The 24,228-nt window shown below is 36.8% G+C and overlaps 1 protein-coding gene across 8 annotated transcripts in view; it reads left to right on the top strand.

Moving 5' to 3' along the window:
• The window catches only part of TTC29 (tetratricopeptide repeat domain 29), a 241,384-nt gene that overhangs the window by 101,090 nt on the left and 116,066 nt on the right, over positions 1-24,228 (top strand). For all 8 annotated transcript variants that reach the window (XR_004740611.3, XR_004740610.3, XR_004740609.3 and 5 more), the window contains one exon: positions 17,675-17,766. Coding sequence is in view for 4 of the 8 variants with exons in the window: in XM_078367843.1 (XP_078223969.1) it covers positions 17,675-17,766 (92 nt within the window). In the remaining 4 variants the exon portion in view is untranslated. The remainder of the gene's footprint in view (positions 1-17,674; positions 17,767-24,228) is intronic.

Consider the following 24,228-nt stretch of genomic DNA (forward strand, 5'->3'; position numbering starts at 1 on the left):
AAATTTTCACAGTATTAGTGTTTATTAAAACCTTCTAGATAGTCATTCACAAATGTAAAACACTCCCTGATTCTTTTCTGCAGAGCCAGAAATCATTTTGTTCAAGGTAGCCAAAAGGAAGAAGGTTTAGTGGCCACTGGGGAGAATTTGAGGGACTTGTCATCATGCTAGTGACTTTTCACAGCTTGCCTCTCTGCCTCATTTTGGTACTTATAAGGATATAAACTGTATTTGTCTCTTATTATTCTAGAGTAAAAAAAAAAGTTTGATATTTCCTCCACAGATAAGAAGAATTATTCGAAATACCAGGGCTATTGTAACATGGTTCGATCTCTGACCCACCTGTCTGCACACAGCATAATGACCCCCTGTGCTCGTAATGGGGGAAACTTTTATTTGTTTGAGAATGTGATCGAACAATCCAAACACACCTTTAGATAGGGGGTTCTTGTGTCAATTTCAAGTTTCATGTAAGTCTTCTTCTATGAAGATTGTTTGCTGATACTTCATCTCTCCAGGACTGGCTGTTAACTGAAATTTTTCATACGCTTTTCATTTACCATAGTGTCATTTCTTTTTTCTTTTATTGAGCGTAGTAAAGTGCAAAAGTCAATACATACAATGGTTCATTATAGCCATGTTAATGTTTCTACAGGTACTACTAGTACCTTGCAAGGGGCCTACAATAGTCATTCAGCAATATTCAATGTTAACATAAGACTAGGAGCTGGGGCACAGTCGAGCAAAACAGACATGAATCCTGTCCTCAGGGCACTTACAGTCTAACTAGAGGGAGACAAATAATAAATTGATATGTTTGACAATATGGTAAGTGCTAGAATAGCACAATGAAGTGATTGTGTGTGTGTGTGTGTGTATACAAGTACAAGAGTAGGAGGAAAATGAGAAAGAACGATAAGGCAGCAGGACCTGTGGTTAACAAGGGCTTGGAGGCAGAGAAAGCTGGGCTCATTCCTTAGTGAAAGGTCTATGTGGCTGGAGTGAGAGTCCTAGAGTCCTGCACATTGTAAATATAGTCATAAATGTTGGCATTTCTGTATTGGCAAAGTGAGTGATGCTACCTGTTTGGTCAAAGTAGATTTGACTGGCGCTTCATTTGGTTCAGTTTGCCACCATCATCTTTAGTTTCCATACATAACTGAGAACTGATGTTATTGGTAATGTTATCATAAGTAGAATGAAATTATTTGTCCCACTCACTTTGAATCCTCATAGAAACATAATCAAGTGAAGTGTGAGAATTTATTAGTAAAGAAAATACACAAGCACCTTTCTCTCATGTCTTTTCTGACAAGAATGTCACTAATCAATGTCTGTAACCTGTGTCTGTTGGCCTGTTTCACTTCCCAGTCGACACAGGCTGGAAGAATCAACCTGTATTGTGTCTCACTGATACACATGGAGGAAAAAGGTCTTGAAGTGATCTGTTTACGGCCTTAGCTCTAGGTCGCTGTTTTATCTCTCAGTATGTCTCAGTTTTATTCTTGAGGTTCAGGAAAGAGATTCCTTCAGATTACCTCAAGTAGGAGGGTTGATTGTGAAGACTGCTGTGGCAAGGGGAGAAATTCTAATGCTACAAATCCCCAGGAGAAGCAAACAGCTGGGCCTCAAACAGAATGAAAGGTTCTTGGGAACTGGAAGATCCCTGGAAGACGAGGGGCTGAGTTTTCTTACTTCCCCTTCCACAGCAGCAGCAGTCTGTGGATTCACTCTGCTGAAGTGAATCAGTTGGTCTCTTGCTGTTCCTTTATGTCTAAGCGCCTTCCCACTTCTGCCTTTACTAAGGACTCAACTGCTCTGCACTCTCTAAGAGGACATGATGGCACTAAACTTAATTGCTTTAATCTTACATCGAACAGGATTGTTATATCAGGCTGTCTCAGAGACTGCCAGACTGCCAATGAATTGGCTACTTGTTGCTCAAGGCTTCCTAGAAAGATATAAACCTAGATCTCCAATGGATTTCTTTAGCAAAAGGTTAAGGGCTGGGGGCTGGGCACAGTAGTTCATGCCTGTAATCCCAGCAGTTTGAGAGGCTGAGGCAGGTGTATCGCATGAGCCCAGGAGTTCAAGACCAGCCCAGGCAACATAGCAAAACCCCATCTCTAAAATAAAAAAGAAAAATAAAAAAAAGAAGGTTAAGGGCTAGGAATTTTTTCTTTCAAGGAGCTATAAATATAACTCACACTATGATTGGCCAGTACAGGATAAATATTCTATACATAAAAATATTCTATACATAAAAAATGATTTATAGTACAGTAAGTAACAATTGAGAGTTAGAATAAAAATATGCATCTTGTTAAGGTAATACAAAACTGTAATGACCAGTTTAGGAAATGGCAGTTTCGGGCCATATGTTTTAATTTATTATTGAAGAAGTTTTATTTCTATCTGTATATGCAATTTTGCCTCATTATTTTGAGGTTTCAGAGCCATCTGAATGTTGGATGTTTAAAGAGAGAGTTTTAGGTGAAAGAAGATTCTTGGAAATTTTCTGATATATTTATGTTTGTATAGCCTTTGAAAATACAATGTAAACTCTTAGCATGTAAGAGATAATTGGCAATTCTAAATCAAGCTATTATATTTAAGGCTAATCCTGATTGTCATCAATTTCTTTAAAGCTTTTGACTGTAAAACAAAAATTTGCTATTTTTGGATAGCACTGATCATTACAGTTAATTGATATTTAATATTAACCAAATAGCTTTGTTAATTCAGCTTTTCCTCCTGTCATTTTTTCTAATATAGGGACATTTTTAAAAAGCTGTTCCTTAAAACTCTGCAGGACTTATCAATGAGGGGAAAGTATGAGAATAAAATTTCAATTGAATACAATGATTCATCCCTTTGCTTTTTAAAAAGAAAGTTAAAGAAAAAAGTCAATTAATCAGGAATTTTAAAACCAAAGATAAATTATCGAAAACAAGTAGGGCATATGTTTGATTATTAAAGATATCAATTTAGAGTCCCAAAATCCCAATCATACTTTTGGAAGAGAGAATTTGAGACCATTTGATTCATCTCCATAATCTAGTAGACTCGTAAACTGAAGCACAAAGTAACCAAGTGACTTGCCCGTAGTCACACAATGAGCTCCTGGCAGAAGAGAAACTACTGCTCTTGTCTAGTAATACTCCGCCCTTCCTGCCCTTGACCATAGAGCCTCCACTTTCAGTGTTGGGCAATGTAAGCAGTCAATGTATGGGAGATACTCTGAATGATGAGTAATGTATTTCAGGGTGGAAGAGTAAATACTCAAATGATTGATATTAATAATTGTAAGGCCAGGTTACTCCCAATTTAAGAGTGTAGTTTCAGCAGAATGCAAAAGATTTAACCACTTTTGTGTATTACAGTTTACAAAGCTACACCCCTGATTGTCCTCAGTGTCCACTCAAGATAGCATATTTGTAGAAAAGAATTAGTGTTTTAATTGCATGTCAGCTACTATGTCTTTTCATAAAGTGCATGAGAGCCTTTAAGTGACGTGGGGCCACTGCTGTTTGCCTTCATGTGTATTAGCTTCCACCAGTGCCTATTTGCTGGCACCTCTGAAACACCCCTGAATGTTGTGGCTGCCCAGTCTGGTCCTCAGCCTGTTACTGCAGTGCTTGTCAGAAATCATTAGCCACTGATTTCTTTGACTAATGCTGCAGTTGATTGTTTGAATCACGTTCAGACACTGTAAATGAGGCAGAAACATCCTCTCTGCTCACCAACTGTGAAATGGCTAAAGGGGCTAGATTGCCAGAAATCAGAATAAATGTATTTCCAATAAGATTTGACAATGATTTCAAGCTCAAGATGGCAAACTTGATTTTTTTTATGTCCGTATTTCTTATTGCATAAGTATAAATCTGTATCTTTGCCCCTTTTTCCTCAAAGTAATGCACTGGCTGGAAAACAATGCTAAACTTTTGTTATAAAATGACACAATTTGAGTTTTGTGTAGGGGATGTATAATATTAGCTGTGCTGACTTTTTATGTTGGGCGAGGAAGAAGTGGGTTAAAAAATGTATCCTGGGCAGTGGACTCATAACTTTTTGTTAACAGAGAAATCTGTTTGATGATCTTTATGGTTTTATAGACAATTTTTCCTCTAGGTGGGTTTATCTAAACTCTTCTAGTTCCCTTAGACTTGTAGACAAAACTGGAAACAAAGCGTCCAAATATGGCTAACCTGTAGGGGTCTCATTCTCATTTATATCAGAGTGTCCTGCATGACTCTCTATAAGTCTGTAGGGTTTGGGGAAGGAAAACAGCTACCTTTCAGTATTGGAAGGACTGTCACAAGAAGAGGAAGGGGCTTATCTTGATGTCTCACTAAGCACAACCTTGGCTAGCAGGTGAGAGTTACAGATGTTGCCTGAGCTGAACCAATGTTTTCCTCAGGTGACTCTCCAGTGATTGAGCAGCTAGCCTCACAAAGGAAGGACTTCCTATAGTGAAAATTGTTCAAGCAAAGGCCAGAGAAGGGTTTCTTAACAGAGGCACTCTTCACATTTTGAGCTGGATGATTCTGTGTTATGGGGAAGGCCATGGTGTGCATTATAGGGTGTTTAGTCATCCTTGGCCTTGACTCACTAGATGCCAGTAGCACCCCTCAATAATGATAGCAGCCTAAAACATCTCCAGACATTGCCAGATGCCATCTGGCAGGGGCAAAATCACCCCTGTTTGAGAACAACTAGGTCAGATAAGCAAACTAAGCAGTTGTTTTGTTCAAATCCATAGTCAGTATTTTTACATACTCATCTTATTGGAACCTTGTGACACCCCTTCAAGGTAGGCTTTATTCATTTCCATTTTGCACCTGAGGAAACAGGGCCAGAGAGATTAAGTCACCTGGAACCTGTCAGTCAGCTCAGTAGCACAGCTGCCAGACTCAAAAGCCTATGACGTTTGAAGAAATTTGAACACCCAAAGGGAGATTTCATTATCTCACAAGGCTCCTCCAAGGCCTGGTCTGTGCCTTCAGAGTAGGAGTCCTTACTGCTTCCAATATTGAATTAACTTAGGAAGAAAGAGCAGTGGGAAGGGTGGCAAGAGGAGAAAGGAATAGAAACAACCCAAACAGAAGGAAAAACAACCCAAAAAATAAGAAGTAAAAAAAAAAAAAAAAAAAAAGGATTTGTGTTCATTGAAATTTTATCAAAATTGTAAAACCCTCATCTCAAATAGGCTACATTCTAGAACCTGTTTCATATGATGGTGTCTACGGTGTTTTTTGTTTGTTCTCTCCCACAGAAACAGTAGTAGTTAAGGTCACCAGCCAGAGCCCAGAGGCTCATTTAAATTTCATGCCACTGACCTGTGTGATCTGGTCATAGTACATTGAGCTGTGCATGCACAGTGCTATGCCAGAGGGAGAAAGAAAAGGACTTCCTCTCCTTTCCCTAGGCACAGGAACAATGCTGAATAAAATCTTGGGAAAACTTGGAATAATGGAAAACGAGGCAGCCACTGCACCATCTTGAATGAGGCAAATTTAACCAAGCATGTTGAGGTACTCAGAAAGTAGAAAGACAAAAACTATGAACTTTGTTAAAGTCCTGCAAAAGATTACTGTTATGTGCATGTAGAATAAAGAGATGAAAGTAAATGACCTGCCTTACCTTCTCAATAGCAATTAAATTCTTTCATTGAATTCAGAAAGATAAATTGCCATTTGAACATCTGTTCCTTAATATATCAGTTGAAACTTCAATAACTTAGTTCACATTACTAGACAAACATTCAGTGAATGCATTTTAAAGCAAAAGTCCAGGACCAGATGGGTTCACAGCCAAATTCTACCAGAGGTACAAAGGGGAGCTGGTACCATTCCTTCTGAAACTATTCCAAACAATACAAAAAGAGGGAATCCTCCCTAATTTATTTTATGAGACCAACATCATCCTGATACTAAAACCTGACAGAGATGCAACTAAAAAAGGAAATTTTAGGCCAATATCTATGACAAACATTAATGTAAAAATCTTCAGTAAAATACTGGCAAACTGAACCCAACAGTACATCAAAAAGCTTATTCATCACGATCAAATCGGCTTCATCCTGGGGATGCAAAGCTGGTTCAACATATGCAAATGTATAAATGTAATCCATCACATAAACAGAACCAAGGACCAAAACCACATGATTATCTCAATAGAGTCAGAGTAGGCCTTCGACAAAATTCAACAGCCCTTTATGCTAAAACCTCTGAGTAAACTAGGTATCACTGGATTGTATCTCAAAATAATAAGAGCTATTTATGACAAACTCACAGCTGATATCATACTGAAGGGGCAAAAAATGGAAGCATTCTCTTTGAAAACTGGCACAAGACAAGGATGCCCTTTGGCACCACTCCTATTCAACATAGTATTGGAAGTTCTGACCAGGCAATCAGGCAAAAGAAAGAAATAAAGGGTATACAATTAGGAAATGAGGAAGTCAAATTGTCTCTATTTGCAGACAACATGACTGTATGTTCAGAAGACCCCATCGTATCAGCCCAAATCTTCTTAAGCTGATGAGCAACTTCAGCAAAGTCTCAGGATAAAAAAATCAATGCACAAAAATCACAAGCATTCCTATACACCAATAATAGACAAATAGAGAGCCAAATCATGAGTGAACTCCCACTCACAATTGCTACAAAGAGAATAAAATCTCTAGGAATACCACTAACAAGGGATGTAAATGATCTCTTCAAGGAGAACTACAAACCACTGCTCAAGAAAATAAGAGAGGACAGAAACAGATGGAAAAACATTCCATGCTCATGTTTAAGAAGAATGAATATCATGAAAATGGCCATACTTCCCAAAGTAATTGATAGATTCATGCTACCCCATCAAGCTACCAACGACTTTCTTCACAGAATTGGAAAAAACTACCTTAAACTTCATATGGAATCAAAAAAGAGCATGTATAGCCAAGACAATCCTAAGCAAAAAGAACAAAGCTGGGGGCATCATGCCACCTGACTTCAAACTATACTATTAGGCTACAGTAATCAAAACAGCATGGTACTGGTACCAAAACAGAGATGTAGACCAATGGAACAGAACAGAGGCCTCAGAAAGAATGTGACACAACTACAACCATCCAATCTTTGACAAACCTGACAAAAACAAGCAGTGGGGAAAGGATTCCCTATTTAATAAATAGTGTTGGGAAAACTGGCTAGTGATATGCAGAAAGCTGAAACTGGATCCCTTCCTTATACCTTATACAAAAATTAACTCTAGATGGATTAAAGATTTAAGCATGAGACCTAACACCATAAAAACTCTAGAAGAAAATCTAGGCAATACCATTCAGGACCTAGGCATGGGCAAGGACTTCATAACTAAAACACCAAAGGCAATGACAACAAAAGCCAAAATAGACAAATGGGATCTAATTAAACTTAAGAGCTTCTGCACAGCAAAAGTAACTATCAGTAGAGTGAACCAGCAACCAACAGAATGGGAAAAAAATGTTTGCAATCTACCCATCTGACAAAGGGCTAATATCAAGAATCTACGGAGAAATTAAACAGATTTACAAGAAAAAAACAACCCTATCAAAAAGTAGGCAAAGGATATGAACGACACTTTTCAAAAGAAGACATTTATGCAGTCAACAAACATATGAAGAAAAGCTCATCCTCACTGGTCATTAGAGAAATGCAAATCAAAACCACATTGAGATACCATCTCACATCAGTTAGAATGGTGATCATTTAAAAATCTGGAGACAACAGATGCTGGGGAGGATGTGGAGAAATAGGGATGCTTTTACACTCTTGGTGGGAGTGTAAATTAGTTCAACCATTGTGGAAGATGGTGTGGAGATTCCTCAAGGATCTAGAAATAGAAATACCATTTGACCCAGCAATCCCATTACTGGGTACATACCCAAAGGATTGATTATAAATTATTCTATTATAAAGACACATGCACAGGTATGTTTATTGCAGCACTGTCCACAATAGCAAAGACTTGGAACCAACTCATATGCCCATCAATGATAGACTGGACAAGGAAAATGTGGCATATATACACCATGGAATACTATGCAGCCATAAAAAAGGATGAGTTCATGTCCTTTGCAGGGATGTGGATGAATCTGGAAACTATCATTCTCAGCAAACTAACACAGAAGAGAAAACCAAACACTGCATGTTCTCACTCATAAATGGGTGTTGAGCAATGAAAACACATGGCCACAGGGAGGGGAAGATCACACACCAGGGCCTATTATTTATTTAATAATTAATAATGAAAATATTAAATATACATAAACAAAGATAGATAGATGATAGATAGATAGAGATAGAGATATAGATAGGACTTGAATTTGTTAGTGGAGATGTGATAAAGAAAGAAAACCAAATTGAGAGGAGAAGAGGGTCTATTGTTGAACACCAAGGAAATTTAAAGGCTTAGTAGAGAAAGATTTAAAAAAAAAAAAGCACACATTCTATTGGACATTGCTGCATCTATGTATCCTAGTAAAGCTGTCTCTTCTTTCTCATTGTATCATTTATTCTCACCTCCAGACATCTGCTCCAACTTCCCCTTCACTACTGACGCAATTTCTACTATTCCTTTAAAATGCAGGTAGAGTTCTTATATGGAGATAGCAGTCTTACAGAGTACTTACATGAAGCCTCTCCTGGTTGTATTCATTCGTAGTTCTCACAACTATCTGAAATTCATTTATTTACTTATTTTACTACAAACTGTCTCACCGTTGCTCAACTAAAATGTAGGCTGCAATGGTCCAGGGGTTTTGTATTATTGGCTGCTATATCCCTAGCACCTAGAACAAGGCTTTACCCATAAAAGACACTCAATATTTGTGTAATGAATTAATGTCTTTGGACTAAATTTTTAGCCCTTTATACAGACTTACAGCACTATATAATTTCAATGTCTATAAGTCTTACTCCCTTACATAGAAAGGTCTTTAAGATCAGGAATATAATTTTATATCTAACAGCCACATCTAATGGAATATATTGGAAGAGTTCTTTGCATAATACATTGGTACTGAAGGTTGGGCCTTATGAATAAAGTGATAACAAGGTGGAATGAAAATAGCTTACAGTGCCCTTTACAGGTATCACATCTGCTGCTGCACGTTTCCCTCTTCCTTTTTTCCATCTCTTCCACACAACTGTGAGAAGGAACACTGTGAAAAAGCTGTGGAGCTTCTAGAAAATATAAAAGTACAGTAGACCAAAAATTTAAAAAAAGAAAAAGATAAAATCCAGTACCAGCTTAGAAGATTAAGAGATCATATCAAAGGTTAGATTTCAAGACAAGGAAGCTGACTTTTTATTTTATAACCTTGTTTCTACCAAATGTTTCTGCCACACACTGTTTGAATTATCTTACTGCACTTTATTAAACTGCATAAAAAGCAGCCTAGAAGAAATGATGTGGGGCTAACAAACATTTTCTTTTTAAAACTGCAAGTTCCAGCCGGGCACGGTGGCTCACGCCTGTCTGTAATCCCAGCACTTTGGGAGGCCGAGGCGGGTGGATCATGAGGTCAGGAGATCGAAACCAGCCTGACCAATATGGTGAAGTCCCGTCTATACTAAGAATACAAAAATTAGCCAGGCATAGTGGTGCGCACCTGTGGTCCCAGCTACCTGGGAGGCTGAGGCAAGGGAATTGCCTGAACCAGGGAGACAGAGGTTAATGAGCCGAGATCATACCAGTGCACTCCAGCCTGGGTGACAGAACGAGACTCCACCTCAAAAAAAAAAAGAAAAACCCTGCAAGTTCTTCTGGCAGAGTTAATGATGTTTGAGTCATTCACACGTAAGTATAAGTATGAACTAGTTTAGTCAACTCCTTTTCTTCTATCACTTAGCTCAGGAAACTGCCAGAGAAACACAAGTGCTCAAGTTAAAGGCGGTGCACCGAAGTGGGAGAGAAGTGATACCAAATTATTGCAGACTTTTTCCCAAGAAGAACTCTCACCCAAGGAAAAGAGAGAGAGAAAAAAGATTTTTCCTTTATCATTCTCTTTCTTTTTTAAGGAGCAAACAGAAAATGAACTAGGAAAGAGTATCATGAAGCCTCCTTGTATGATGGAAGTTTACTGTGTCTTGATTGCAGTGGCAGCTACATGAATATATTCATGTGATAAAGCAGCATAAAGTTTACACACACACACGAGTGCATGTAAAAGCACTGAAATCTGAATAAGGCCCGTGAAATTTAAAATTTCTTTACTGATATATAATAGCTATACGTATTTGGGGGTTACTTGTGATATTTTGATACCTGTATAAAATTACAATGCTCAAATCAAGGTAATTAAGATATACATCACCTCAAATATTTATCTTTTCTTTGTGTTGGTACCATTACAAATATTTTGGCTATTTTTCAGTATACAGTAAGTATACAGTATACAATTTCCTAGCTATTTTGAAACGTAATTATTATCTGTAATTTCTCTCCTGCACTATCAACTACCAGCACTTTCTTGGGTAGCACACAGTACCTATAAGGCCAGTGGGATTATATCAATGTGGATTCCCTGATTGTGATATCGTACTATAATTATGAAAAAAGCCATCACTGGGAAAAACTGAGCAAAGGGTATATGGGATTACTCTGTTTATTTCCAACAACTCTATGCAACTCTACAAGTGTCTTTAAACTTTTTTTAAAACAAATTAACTGGAAAAGTGTTTTCTTATAAAGGCTGTCTGGGCAGAAGGGTCAGGGGACAGTTCCATCTAATTTGGAAAGGGTAGGTCTGAAGTGACAGTTCTCATAGTGGTTTAAAGTTTCAGTTGTTGAAGTGAACATACAGGTCAAAAATGGTAGGATTTTGTTTTAATGGTATCTAAAATAAAGGTGTATAAGAGAGAAATTGCAGTGGGGTGAGAAATAGGAAAACAGAGGAAGTCAAGAAGGTGGATGAATACCAAATACAGTTGTCCCTACAGGCAGGTCCCAAATCCTTCAAATACTGTATTTTCTATCTATATTTGTAAAAAAATTTGCATTTAAGTAGACTCATGCAGATTTGTTCAAGAGTCAACTGTAGTTCATGCAAACTTGTTCGAGTCAACTGTAGTTCATTTGCATCTGTCCAAGATACCCTCCTAACTGGGAGTCCTAAGCATAGAAAGGAAAAAAGACAACAGGGTGCTTGAAGTTATTAGACCTAATAATGTCTTCCTATGTGTCTCGTTAAAGGTACCAAAACTCAGGCACCAAATTTATTTTTATAAATTGTGACTTCCTATCTTCTGAGAGGACAAGGATATTTTTCTACTTTCTCTAAGACAGATATTCTAATCATTTTTTTGACAGTTGAAAATCTTTTACTTAAATCCAATATTCCCATAGGCTATTACAATGAAATAAATTAATAATCCTTAAATTTCATTTTACAACAAACACGTCTTCAAATAATTTGTAGGATATCTCCAGCATTGTTCTTTTGTACACTCATTTTTTTCTGGTGAGTATTCTACTAGTTTTGTTTTTAGGTTACCAATAGCAATTATTTTATTTTAAGAACATTGGATTTTATTTGAAAAAAAAAAATTTGTTTTTTGAAATGGAGTTTTGCTCTTGTTGCCCCAGCTGGAGTGCAATGGCACAATCTTGGCTCACTGTAACCTCCACCTCCTGGATTCAAGCTGTTCTCCTGCCTCAGCCTCCCAAGTAGAGTAGCTGGGATTACAGGCACCCGCCACCATGCCTAGCTAATTATGTATTTTTAGTAGAGATGGGGTTTCTACAGGTTGGTCAGGCTAGTGTCAAACTCCCGACCTCAGGTGATCGGCCGCCTCAGCCTCCCAAAGTGCTGGGATTACAGGCGTGAGTCACTGCGCCCGGCCTGAAAATGTTTCTACCAAGTACATCCATTTCCTTTTGCTAAGAAGAGAGTCTGTTGTCTTCGAAGTCTAATGAAATCATTTTCAAAGTTTCATCTTCAGTACTCACTGAAATTATTGGAGCAATTGGATAGAGTGGCCATGTAGCACTCTATTCTTATTAGGTATGTGAACAGACTTTGCCAACTTGGTAACCTTGTTATCATGTAGTTTGGTGTCCACTGAAACTTACATAGTAGCACACTAAATTAGTGTTCTTCTCCGCCTTTGACAAAGACTAAGTTCATTCCCATGAACTTTAAAGATAGATAAATTAATTTATAGTTTATATATTATATATTTTTTCAATTCATCAAAATATTTGTACCTGGGATTGTTTATTCTTGCCTATCTCTGATTTGTGATGCTAGATTTTAACCATCCAGATCCTGGCTCCATTTCCAGCATATCGGCTGCCACAGGGATTGCCAATCAACTGCAGTGCACCCCTCAGATTGCCACACTATATTTTCTTATAATACTTGCAATATTCTTTGTAAAAGTGGTTCCACTATTTGTCTAAGGATTCAAGTTGATCAATATTTATTAATTTGTAGATTATACCTTGCTTGTTTAAGCAGATAATTTTGCCTACTATAAATCAGTATAAAACATCTGTATTTTTTTAAACTTTTATTTCAGTTCAGCAGTACATGTGCAGGATTGTTATATAGGTGAACTTGCATCACAGGGGTTTATTTTACAGATTACTTCATCATCCAGGTAGTAAGCCTAGTACCCAATAGTTATTTTTTGATCTTCCTCCTCCCACCCTCCATCCTCAAGCAGACCCCAGTGTCTGTTGTTTTGTGTCCATGAGTTCTCATCATTTAACTCCAACTTATAAGTAAGAACATGCAGTATTTGGTTTTCTGTTTCTGTGTTAGTTTACTAAGGATAATGGCTTCGAGCTGTATCCATGTTGCTGCAAGGGACATGATCTCATTCTTTCTTTAGGCTGCATAGTATTCTATGGTGTATAAGTACCACATTTTCTCTATCCAATCTGCACTGATGTGCATTTAGGTTGATTCCACATCTTGGCTATTGTGAATCGTGCTGCAATGAACATTTGCATACATGTGTCTTTATGGTAGAATGATTGATACTACTCTGGGTAAATAGCCAGTAATGGGATTGCTGGGTTGAATGGTAGTTCCCTTTTTAGCCCCTTGAAGAATCGCCACACGGTTTTCCACAATGGTTGAACTAATTTATACTCCCACTAACAGTGTATAGGCATTCTCTTTTCTTTGCAACCTTTGCCAGCATACGTTATTTTTTTGACTTTTTGGTAATAGCCATCCTGACTGATGTGAGATGATATCTCATTGTGGTTTTGATTTGCATTTCTCTAACGATCACTGATATTGAGCTTTTTTCCATATGCTTCTTGGCCACATGCGTGTCATCTTTTCAAGTGTCTGTTCCCCTCCTTTGCCCACTTTTTAATAGGGTTGATTTTCTTCTCATAAATTAAAACATCTGTATCTTCTACAGAATTTGTAGTATCATGTTATTTTTCCACACATTTTAATGCTTTTTTATTTTAATAAAGGCCTTCCTACTTTCTTTAGTTTGAACTGCACAATTGGGTTTTGTCTAGTAATGTTCTTATGATTTCACCGGTATGCACTCCTTTCTCCCACTACCACTCATGTTCCTGAGGAGCAAAGGGTGTGTCTTTGATTTAGAGCATATCCTCTGCAAGACCCTCATATGGATTTCATGTGATTGACATTTTCCCTATTTGGTCAATAATGAACTATACTCATCCTACCTCCTATATATTTCCTGTTTTTTGTACATTGTTTAAGGAAATACCCAAACTCTCTCAAACCACAAATAAGATCAGTGGTCTTTACTTTGAGAAGGGACACTCCTACCAGGAGCTGTTCACTGGTGTCTAATTAAGAGGTTCCCATGGAATTATTGTCCTAATATCTACATAGCACTTTATATTATCTCTTGGTAGCATCACAACAATTCTCAGAGGTAGATTTTCTTTTTTACTATGAGAAAATTACACTTAGCTTTCCTGGCCCAAATGTGTTGGGTATGGAAGAGCTAGGACATGAATCCAAGTGTTCTTTTTTTTTTTTTTTTCTAGCTTTTCTTACAGCAATTTATTTATTTTATTTTATTTTTATTTTTTATTTAATTTTTTTTATTGCATTTTAGGTTTGGGGGTACATGTGAAAAACATGCAAGATAGTTGCATAGGTACACACGTGGCAGTGTGATTTGCTGCCTTCCTCCCCTTCACCTATATCTGGCATTTCTCCCCATGCTCTCTCTCCCCAACTCCCCACCCCATGCTGTCCCTCCCCAATTCCCCACAACAGACCCCAGTGTGTAGTGCTCCCCTCCCTGTGTCCACGTGTTCTCATTGTTCAACACCCACCTATGAGTGAGAACATGCAGTGTTTGATTTTCTGTTCTTGTGTCAGTTTGCTGAGAATGATGGTCTCCAGATTCATCCATGTCTCTACAAAGGACACGAACTCATCATTTTTGATGGCTGCATAATATTCCATGGTGTATATGTGCCACATTTTCCCTGTCCAGTCTATCATCAATGGGCATTTGGGTTGGTTCCAGGTCTGTGCTGCAATGAACATTCGTGCATATGTCCTTATAGTAGAACGATTTATAATCCTTTGGATATATACCCAGTAATGGGATTGCTGGGTCAAGTGGAATTTCTATTTCTAGGTCCTTGAGGAATAGCCACACTGTCTTCCACAATGGTTGAACTAATTTACACTCCCACCAGCAGTGCAAAAGTGTTCCTATTTCTCCACATCCTCTCCAGCATCTGTTGTCTCCAGGTTTTTTAATGATTGCCATTCTAATTGGCATGAAATGGTATCTCAATGTAGTTTTGATTTGCATTTCTCTAATGACCAGTGATGAGGAACATTTTTTCACATGTTTGTTGTCCTCATGTATGTCTTCTTTTGTAAAGGGTCTGTTCATATCCTTTGCCCACTTTTGAATGAGCTTGTTTGATTTGTTCTTGTAAATCTGTTTTAGTTCTTTGTAGATTCTGGATGTCAGCCCTTTGTCAGATGGGTAAACTACAAAAATTTTTTCCCATTCTGTTGGTTGCTGATTCACTCTAATGACTGTTTCTTTTCTGTGCAGAAGCTGTGGAGTTTGATTAGGTCCCATTTGTCTATTTTGGCTTTTGTTACTAATGATTTTGGTGTTTTGATCATGAAGTCCTTGCCTATTCCTATGTCCTGAATGGTTTTCCTAGATTTTCTTCTAGGGTTTTGATGGTGCCAGGTCTTATGTTTAAGTCTTTAATCCATCTGGAGTTAATTTTAGTGTAAGGTGTCAGGAAGCAGTCCAGTTTCTGCTTTCTGCACATGGCTAGCCAGTTTTCCCAATACCATCTATTAAACAGGGAATCCTTTCCCCATTGCTTGTTTTTGTCAGGTTTGTCAAAGATTGGATGGTTGTAAATATCTTGTGTTGCCTCCGAGGCCTCTGTTCTGTTCCATTGGTCTATATGTCTGTTTTGGTACCAGTACCATGCTGTTTTGATTACTGTAGCCTTGTAGTATAGTTTGAAGTGTGGTAGTGTGATGCCTCTTGCTGTGTTCTTTTTGCTTAAAATTGACTTGGCTATGTGGGCTCTCTTTTGGTTCTATATGAAGTTTAAGGTGGCTTTTTCTCGTTCTGTGAAGAAGGTCATTGGTAGCTTGATGGATATAGCATTGAATCTATCAATTACTTTGGGCAGTATGGCCATTTTCATGATATTAATTCTTCCTAACCATGAACATGGAAGTGTTCTTATTCTAAGGTAGTGTTCATTTAGCAGGCCACATCTGTCTCCATGGGGAAGCTGCTATGGAATCAAGTGCAAAGCCAAAGCTGTTTTTGCCCCTCTTCTCCCAGGAATTATGACACAGTGGTGTGGGATAGGAGCCATCAACACTGAAGTATCTACCTATAATTTCTTGGAAACTACCTTTCTATCCATGGGCTGAAGAGTCACACCTCACAGATAAAATTGGGCACCTCTGATTATTGCCATGTGCTTCAGAGCCCATGGAGATCAGGGTCATGACAAAATGGTGCAGTATAAGCGTGACTTAAGCCCTGGAGAAACCTGTCTTCAGTCATTGCTAATTCATGTAGTTGTATCAGTCCAAAGTCTGGAGCACCAAACTGTAAATGCCTTGAGGGTTACAAGTATATTCTCATCTACTTAAGAGCCTATGGTCTAACATAGTGCCTGAGACACAATAACAGTATTTGCTGAAAAGACAAACTATTTTGGCACAAAATATAATTGAATTCAATCTTTACTTTAAACTTCTAGAATGTCATATAAATTATATGGACCTTAAAAAGACACCAGAAAGTCTCTTCCTAAATATTTTGATATTTGGATTAAAAAAGATCTCTTATGAATTCACAAAATTCAGAGGTACTGCCCTTTAACTCAGAAAGGTCTATGTCAATTCATATCAGATTAGATCTAAGTGCTACTAGTTATGTAAGACTGGGTGAAAAAATATTCTCAGGTTTACACAAGGGTTATTAAGAGATTTAAAAATAAAAATCAAAGGTAATAATAATGTATATTTCAAAATTGCTAAAAGAATGCATTTTTAACATTCTCACCACATTAGCAAATGGTAATTTGTAAAGTGATGGATATGTTATATATCAATTACAAATAAATACATTTAATAATAGCATTATGTCACAGTCACTTGCAAACCACATGAAGCTCAAATTTTATGAAGTGTCAAAATGGCCTCATTGAAATTATTTCCCAAGTATTAACACTAGGAAAGCAAAGAAAATATCAACCCTGCCACTCAGACTTATACCTTCTAGGCTGCCTGATTCAAGCAGTAGCAGATGAGGTGTTTTTATGTCGTCCCTCACACTGACTCTGTCTTCCAAATGCCATCGAATGACTTTTGCTAATTCTTTCTCAGAAAATGTGCAAAAAGGATTTCCATAGAGGTCTTTGGAGATTTCCTGTGTCCTCATGTGTGTAATAGGTTGGGTCAAGTAATAATGAAGGAACAAGGAAGAATGGGGATTTTGTTTTATGTATTTTTCTCCTTCTGGGCATCAAAAGAGGAGAAAAAAGGAAAAGGGAAAATTATACTATACAGACGATGTCAGTGTTAAATTAAATTAAGATCACATGTTTGGCTGTGGCAGCTGTAATCTTTTGATTATGGAAGAGATTGTTGGTAATGAAATACATTTGTAAGAAATATTTTTGGTGTAAACTGTATACATGTACAAACTGTGAGCTATGCATCCAATAAAATGATAGATTTAGAAATTGCCTCACACCTAAATTCATGCTTTTCAAATAGCTATTTATAGAAAGAAAAGTGATATTTAAGCTATCATAGTAGAATATTATAATCTGCCTTATATTACCTTAGATAATAGTCCCATATTTTAAAATAATGTTGTAAAAACCTTTCAATTATTTATTCACACCTAAGTCATATAAATTGAAAGATTTGGGGATGTGTCCAAGAAAATAATTATTTTTTACAAAAGTAAGACCTCACTGTCATGGCTTAGAGAGATTGCCACAAAACAAGTTATACTATATATAAAAATAAACCAAACCAATATGAATTTTTAACCAACAAAAAATTTTATAGAGACATTAAAAACAACTATTAATTTTAATCTTTTCTGTTATGAAATGAAACATCAGTGTATCTGCCTGTGCTATACATTCAATATGTATTTCTCTTTCCTGATAGGTCCTTGACACTTACTGTAAAATCTCTACAGACCTGGGTGATGATCTCAGCCTGGGGAGAGCCTATGAAGCCATCGCCAAGGTCCTGCAGAGGTAAGTTAGTGCATCCTCGTCTTGCTGTCACTGTGAATTCACTCAACTGTGAAAGGCTTAAATTGTTTGAGGTCTGTCGCTTTCCATTACGGCCTGCTTAAATTTTAAGCAGTGCCCTTCTTAAGTGACCCTTTCATCATAAGTTATTTTAAACCATTTTGGTATTTTTAAATAAGCATCTAAACTCTCCTTTGTCTATGCCTCCTTTGTATTATTTTCTTTTTGGTCCTCTGTAAGTTTAGTGATGACCTTGAATAAAAGAGAAAAAAAATCGGGTCACCTCTCACGAGTTAAGAAAGCAGAGAGCACAGAAGTATGTAGTACGCTTCAGTGGCTGAGGCTCGCCATAACCTTTCCAGATCTCTTCTTTGAGGAAAGTTTCCATTTATGCTTCAGTCATGCTTTTTCCATTAAGACATCTATCCTTTGAGCACATCTCGATAAACAACTGCTTGTAAAACCAATATTCTCAGTATTTCATTTAAAACAAAATTTTAGATATATAAACAACTTCTGATACCTATTCTTCCATGGAAGATATATTCTTCACCCTTCCCTCAGTGTATTGTAGTTATTGTTGATTCCATTTGATTGTTATATCGTAGCATTATGACTTAAGAAGGAATAACAGTAAGAATAGTTATCAAAGTTAAGGCCTTGGGTTTTACTATGTTATCTTGTATCCAAGATACAGCTTTTTAATAGTAATGGTGATAGCAGTAATTGTAATAATAGATACAGATTGTGTTAATTCTAATTTCTTCCCATTTGTATTTCAGTTGTAAACACATACAAGGTGGTGTTTTAAAAGTAAAATTGTTATTTGAAAGGCATTTGAAACATTAAAAAGTACCTAGTGAGGTAAAATTGGAATCATTATATAAGTACTAATACTAATATAATAATCATAGTTTAAAATATCAGTACCAATGAAATTAAAGATACCCTATGAAATAAATAAAATGCAGTCATCACTGGATAAATGGTTTAAGAACACAGACATATTTAGAAGGGAAGGCTGGGTGCGGTGGCTCACCCCTGTAATCCCAGCACTTTGGGAGGCTGAGACTGGTGGATCACCTGAGGTCAGGGGTTCGAGACCAGCCTGGCCAACATGGTGAAACCCCATCTCTACTCATGAGGTCAAAAGACAGAGTCCATTCTGGCCAATATGGTGAAACCCTGTCTCTACTAAAGATACAAAAAAAATTAGCTGGGCATGGTGGCATGTGCCTGTAGTCCCAGCTACTTGAGAGGCTGAGGCAGGAGAATTGCTTGAACCTGGGAGGCAGAGGTTGCAGTGAGCCAAGATCACACCACTGTAATCCAGCCTGGTGACAGAGCAAGACTCCGACTCAAGAAAAAAAAAAAAATTAACTGGGCCTGGTGGTGGGCTCCTATAAATCCAGGTACTCAGGAGGCTGAAGCAGGAGAATTGCTTAAACCCAGGAAGTGTAGGTTGCAGTGAGCCGAGATTACATCATTGCATTTTGGCCTGGACAACAAGAGCAAAACTCTATCTCAAAAAAAAAAAAAAAAGAAAGAAAGAAAGAAAAGAAGGAGAGGATGGGTGTTTACCCAAGAAAGACAGGGCTAGTTATAGGTGTGGCAAGCAGCCTGTGAGTGTTGTGATTCTTCTAAATAAAGATTGGAAACTAGTCCATGGAAGATCAGCCCAGAAATTTTTAAAAACGTTTTCTTTCCAAATAACAACCCAGAAGATGGAGATGGTTGAATACAAAGACTTGACTGACAAGAATTCAATTTATGTCTATTTAGAACAAACCAACTCTGTTGGTTGTGCCTTTTTATTATGAAATTACTTGACTGGGCTGTTATCATCACCCAAAAATCAGCAGAAAAGGACTGGATTCTTTGCTTTGCTTTGTAGTTGCAAATAATGTGTCCCCTAACATGTTTATAAAATAATTTTTACAAAATGACATTTCCATTGTGTTCCAGCATAACTAGAGAGCTAAGCTGGGTGTAGTGGTGGGTGCCTGTAATCCCAGTTATTTAGGAGGCTGAGATGGGAAGATTCCTAGACCTCAGGGGTTTGAGTCCAATCTGAGCAGCATAGCAAGACCTCATCTCAAAAATAAATAAATTAATAAAGAGATAAAATTTCAGGGGAAAATATTTTTTATAAACAAGTACTAAGCACTTACTATGTCACAGGACAAATATTGAAATGTCCCTTTGGTAACTGATGGTCTTTATAATTATTTTCGAAACTTCCTGAGACATGAGGCTGTCTTCAAATAATTCTCACCTGTTAGCCTTGCATCTTATCTGGAATGTTTAGCCTCCATCGCAGGATTTGAATTTCTGGTTGATACAATTAAAACTAGGTGAAAAGTCGATCAATTAGCTGGTGAATTTTGGCGCTAAGAGGCAATCTGATGTTTTAATTTGCCTACTTAAGTATTATTTGGGCTTGGAAGTGGGACAGAATACCACTGTATTTGATATATCATTAAGTTGAGTTTGTTTGGGATAGGACTGTGGACCCTTCTGTTCCAACACTCTCAGCAACCTACCAATGTGCCTTAGGGCAAACATTTAAAGGAGCAAGAAGATTTATCCCCATTTTACTTTTATGCCAAGTAAACTAATTCCCTTTATAAGAATTCCTGGCTAGGCACAATGGCTCACACCTGTAATCCCAGCAGTTTGGGAGGCCAAAGTGGGAGGATAATTTGAGCCCAGGATCTTGAGACCAGCTTGGGCCACATAGCAAGAACCCATCTCTATTTTTTTGTAATTAATTAAAAAAAAAGAATTCTCATCTACTAAAGTACAGTAAAGCTACCAGTGATTTCATGGTAGACATGGATTCTTATTTTATAATGTTATACAATGCACAAGACAGCGCAGGGAATGCTATTTCCGAGGCCGTAGTGAAAAAGTGTCCCAAGGCCACAGCCAGCTTTCAATCCAAATCTGTAAATTTGCAGCATTGTTAGTGGTTGTAGAGGAGCACCCAGGGGAATGAAAGCCTCTGCATATTATTTCAACATCTGTGCAAATAATTCAAAGGGTGATCTACTAACAGGCAGATGTTTCCAAACCTAAAATTCTGTAAGATAGACAATATCACCCTGAATAGCTGCAAAGCATTATTAAGTCATGTCCAGTCATAGTATAAATGCTTTGATGTAAATTCTGTGATCATTTTTAGAACATTTTGCTTGGTATCCTTCAGTAAACATGCATGTGCACACGTACACATGTGCATACACCCACACACATAGACACAAACATGGACACGCACATGTATCAGCCCTTTCAGAGTCCTAAATTGTCCTTCTTAGGTGGTTAGTAGCAACATGCAAGAAATAGACTACAGCCCAAATAGAAGAAATTATAGTGGTGGCAGCTGAGAAATAAATCAAGTTGCATATGAAGCTTAGCATCACCTCTAAATCTCTTTTTCCTAACCTGTGCAATTGCACAAGTTTCACTAATGGTAGCCCTATCTCTATAAACATATTTCATACCTTTAAAGGAAATGGAAGAGGATAGCCATGTCTCAGATAAGTGTGTGTCTAAGGCCATCAGCTGAGTGTGCATGAAAGGTGAATAAGATCTAAGGCTGGAAGCTTCTAACATGCTTATAAGAATTTATACTAAGCCTTCAATTGAAAAACATACCACAGTCCCTCAAGACTGAGGATTTCGTAATACAGAGTTGCCTGCCTGGCAACATTATTAGTAGATACAGACTTGGTGTTAGAGTTATTGAGGAAGGTGTTAATAAGTGAACAAGTTTTGTTATTTTTGCCATTGATCTGAATAATATTAATTGTGTAAGAATTTAAGCAGCATAGCAGAAAATAAGCATTTATAATGCTATTGTTCCCCTACTTAGAATAATAGTGAAGAAAAGAGTTGATACTCTAAAATGCTAACAATTGCCTTGTGAAACTACAAGAAAAGCTAGAATTACAGTTCATAAAACAAAGAGAAAGTGAGTTGAGAAATTACAAGTAAATGTTATTGTCATACACATAGACAGTTTGAGTAAATATATAGAGAGAAACGCCCTCAATTTTTCTTATGGCATTTCTTTTTTTAACCTCATTTACTGAAGTAGCTCATTTGCAGAAATGCCACAACTTTCCAAAATACTCAGACTACTTAAAAGAATACAGAGAAAAAAAGCACAAAAATATGCTTAAGACACATTGGTTACAGCTAACCCATCTCTGGGTTTATTCCATACCAATTGTAAATTTTCTTGCAAACTCAAGTTAAATTATTTCCTAGAAAACTTTCCACAATAGGGATCTTTAAATCAATCAGTACAAAGTTTCAAGTGTGAAAATTACCTTTCTGTTATAGCTGAGAATTAATTTTTTCTTGCTTGAGAGAAATGACACGCCCTAGTAATTTTCATATATTCGTTAAAATGGAACATCCAGGCTTTGATGTGAAATTTCCTAAAAATGACCAAAAAATACATCAAAACATATCTATTAATTCATGAAATTAAGAATAGCTTTTTGCATTTTCTCCTGTCACTGATCCCATTTGCCTTATTACTTTCATCTGTGGCCCACAAACTTGGTGGCACAATCAACAAACCCCTTAGTGGCTGTTTCATCTCTGCTCTATTTGATTTCTTCTCTCTGAGTAAATGATTAAGTTTTCATGCATTGGTTCAACCAAAATCTATGTTCACTCAACCACATCCTTTATTGATTACTTCTACTGCAAACAGTAGGCCAAGTGTGATATACATAATTGGACAGTTGTCAAGGGACGTGGGTGTTAACGGTCCTGTTTTCCCAGTTGGAAACTGGAATCACCTTGATACACAAATATTCTGCACTGTTTCATTCTCATTCTTTGGACCGAGGAGTCCTGTTCCTCCGAATATATGTTTTTAACTCTCTAAGGTCTGGTTGAATGAATTTAATGATTATACCATATAATATGCTGTTCAAGTTGCACCTGTGCACTGCATATAGAAAACTGGAATTAATATTTATCTAACATTTTAACCTTGTCCTTTTACTTATACAAATAAGCTGTAGACTTTCTGTAAGAAAATATTCAATGTTTTCCTCTTCCATAAAAAGAATGGTTTCTAAATATGTTGCTAACTTTTAAATTTGGAAAATCTTTAACCAACATATAATGCTAATATTTCACAAGCTGCATTAACAATTTGCTGGCTGTAGACCTATACACTTACTGAGTAAAGCAAATTAGTTACAATAATAAGCCTTTTTTTCTCTAGCATTATTTGTTAGAACAAGTTTCAGATAATTTTGGATATTTTGGAGATCTGTTGCTCCTTTGGAAGTAAAACGACTTGAATTATCCAGCAATAGTATAAATTAAACTATTTTGTGTTTCTGATACCCTGAACTTAGTTTTTTGCTTGTTTCTTTATTTGTGTATATCTTGATTTATCAATCCTCAGCAGGCCAAACCTAAATCAAAATGTACTTTCTTCAAAAATATATTGGTTTTTAGAAACATGGACATAAATAAGCTTCAGTGAGTACGGCTTAGCTAAATAATTAGTAATAATAATAATAATAATTTTTCCTTTGGTTTTAAAGTGATATTAAGAGAAATCATCACTTATTTCCCCATCAATTTTTCCTGAATATTATAGTCTAGGAAAGAGCATGAAAAATTAACAATTTGATAGAACATTTTTAGCCCTAGAAATCCACAAGTTCGCTCAAAATTCTAAATAATATATTTTATTTATTAATATTTTATACTCAAGGTCTCTCAATAACTTTTAGTTGTTTCATAAAACAAATATTCAAATTCAAATAACAGTGAACCTCTCATTATATTTCACTCTATGCCAGCATTTGAAAATTTCCTCCAATAATTCATAATTTTTCTGGAGAATTGACCTATGCCTATATGTGGAAGATTAGTCATAATTTAGGTATGAAAAAGTGAGGACAGAATTATAAAAAGTAGTATTCACAGCTGTGGTAACATAAAATTTCATCCTATTTCTGGTATGTAGAACATTCTTTTACCAATAAGAGGAAAAGAATATATTTGATAGTACCTGATACTCAAGTAAACAAAAAATGTTAGCTTTTTGATTTTGTCCCTTAGAAAATAGACCCCAGGACTTTATGTGACATTTTGCAGAGCATACATTCAATCAGAGTGTTTAATTCATCACATGATGAAGGTTTTCAGGAAGGATTGCTTAGCTAAATTGAATTTTCTTCTGGGCTTGTGGTAGACAGTGTCAAGTAGCGAGTTGTGAGTGTAATAGCTGTTTATTTCACTGAGAGATAATAACAACACTAGTGCCATTTATTGAATCCCTACAACATGCCAAGTTATACATTTACACAGTTTTTCATACCACAGCAACGTGGTCATCTTTAAAATGAAGAAACAAAATTTTCTTCAGTTTCATAACTTTAGCATGATCAAAGTTACTAATCTAAGAGGCTGAACTGAGATTCAAGC

The sequence above is a fragment of the Callithrix jacchus genome, chromosome 3 (assembly GCF_049354715.1).
Source record: "Callithrix jacchus isolate 240 chromosome 3, calJac240_pri, whole genome shotgun sequence".
Lineage (NCBI taxonomy): Eukaryota > Metazoa > Chordata > Mammalia > Primates > Cebidae > Callithrix > Callithrix jacchus.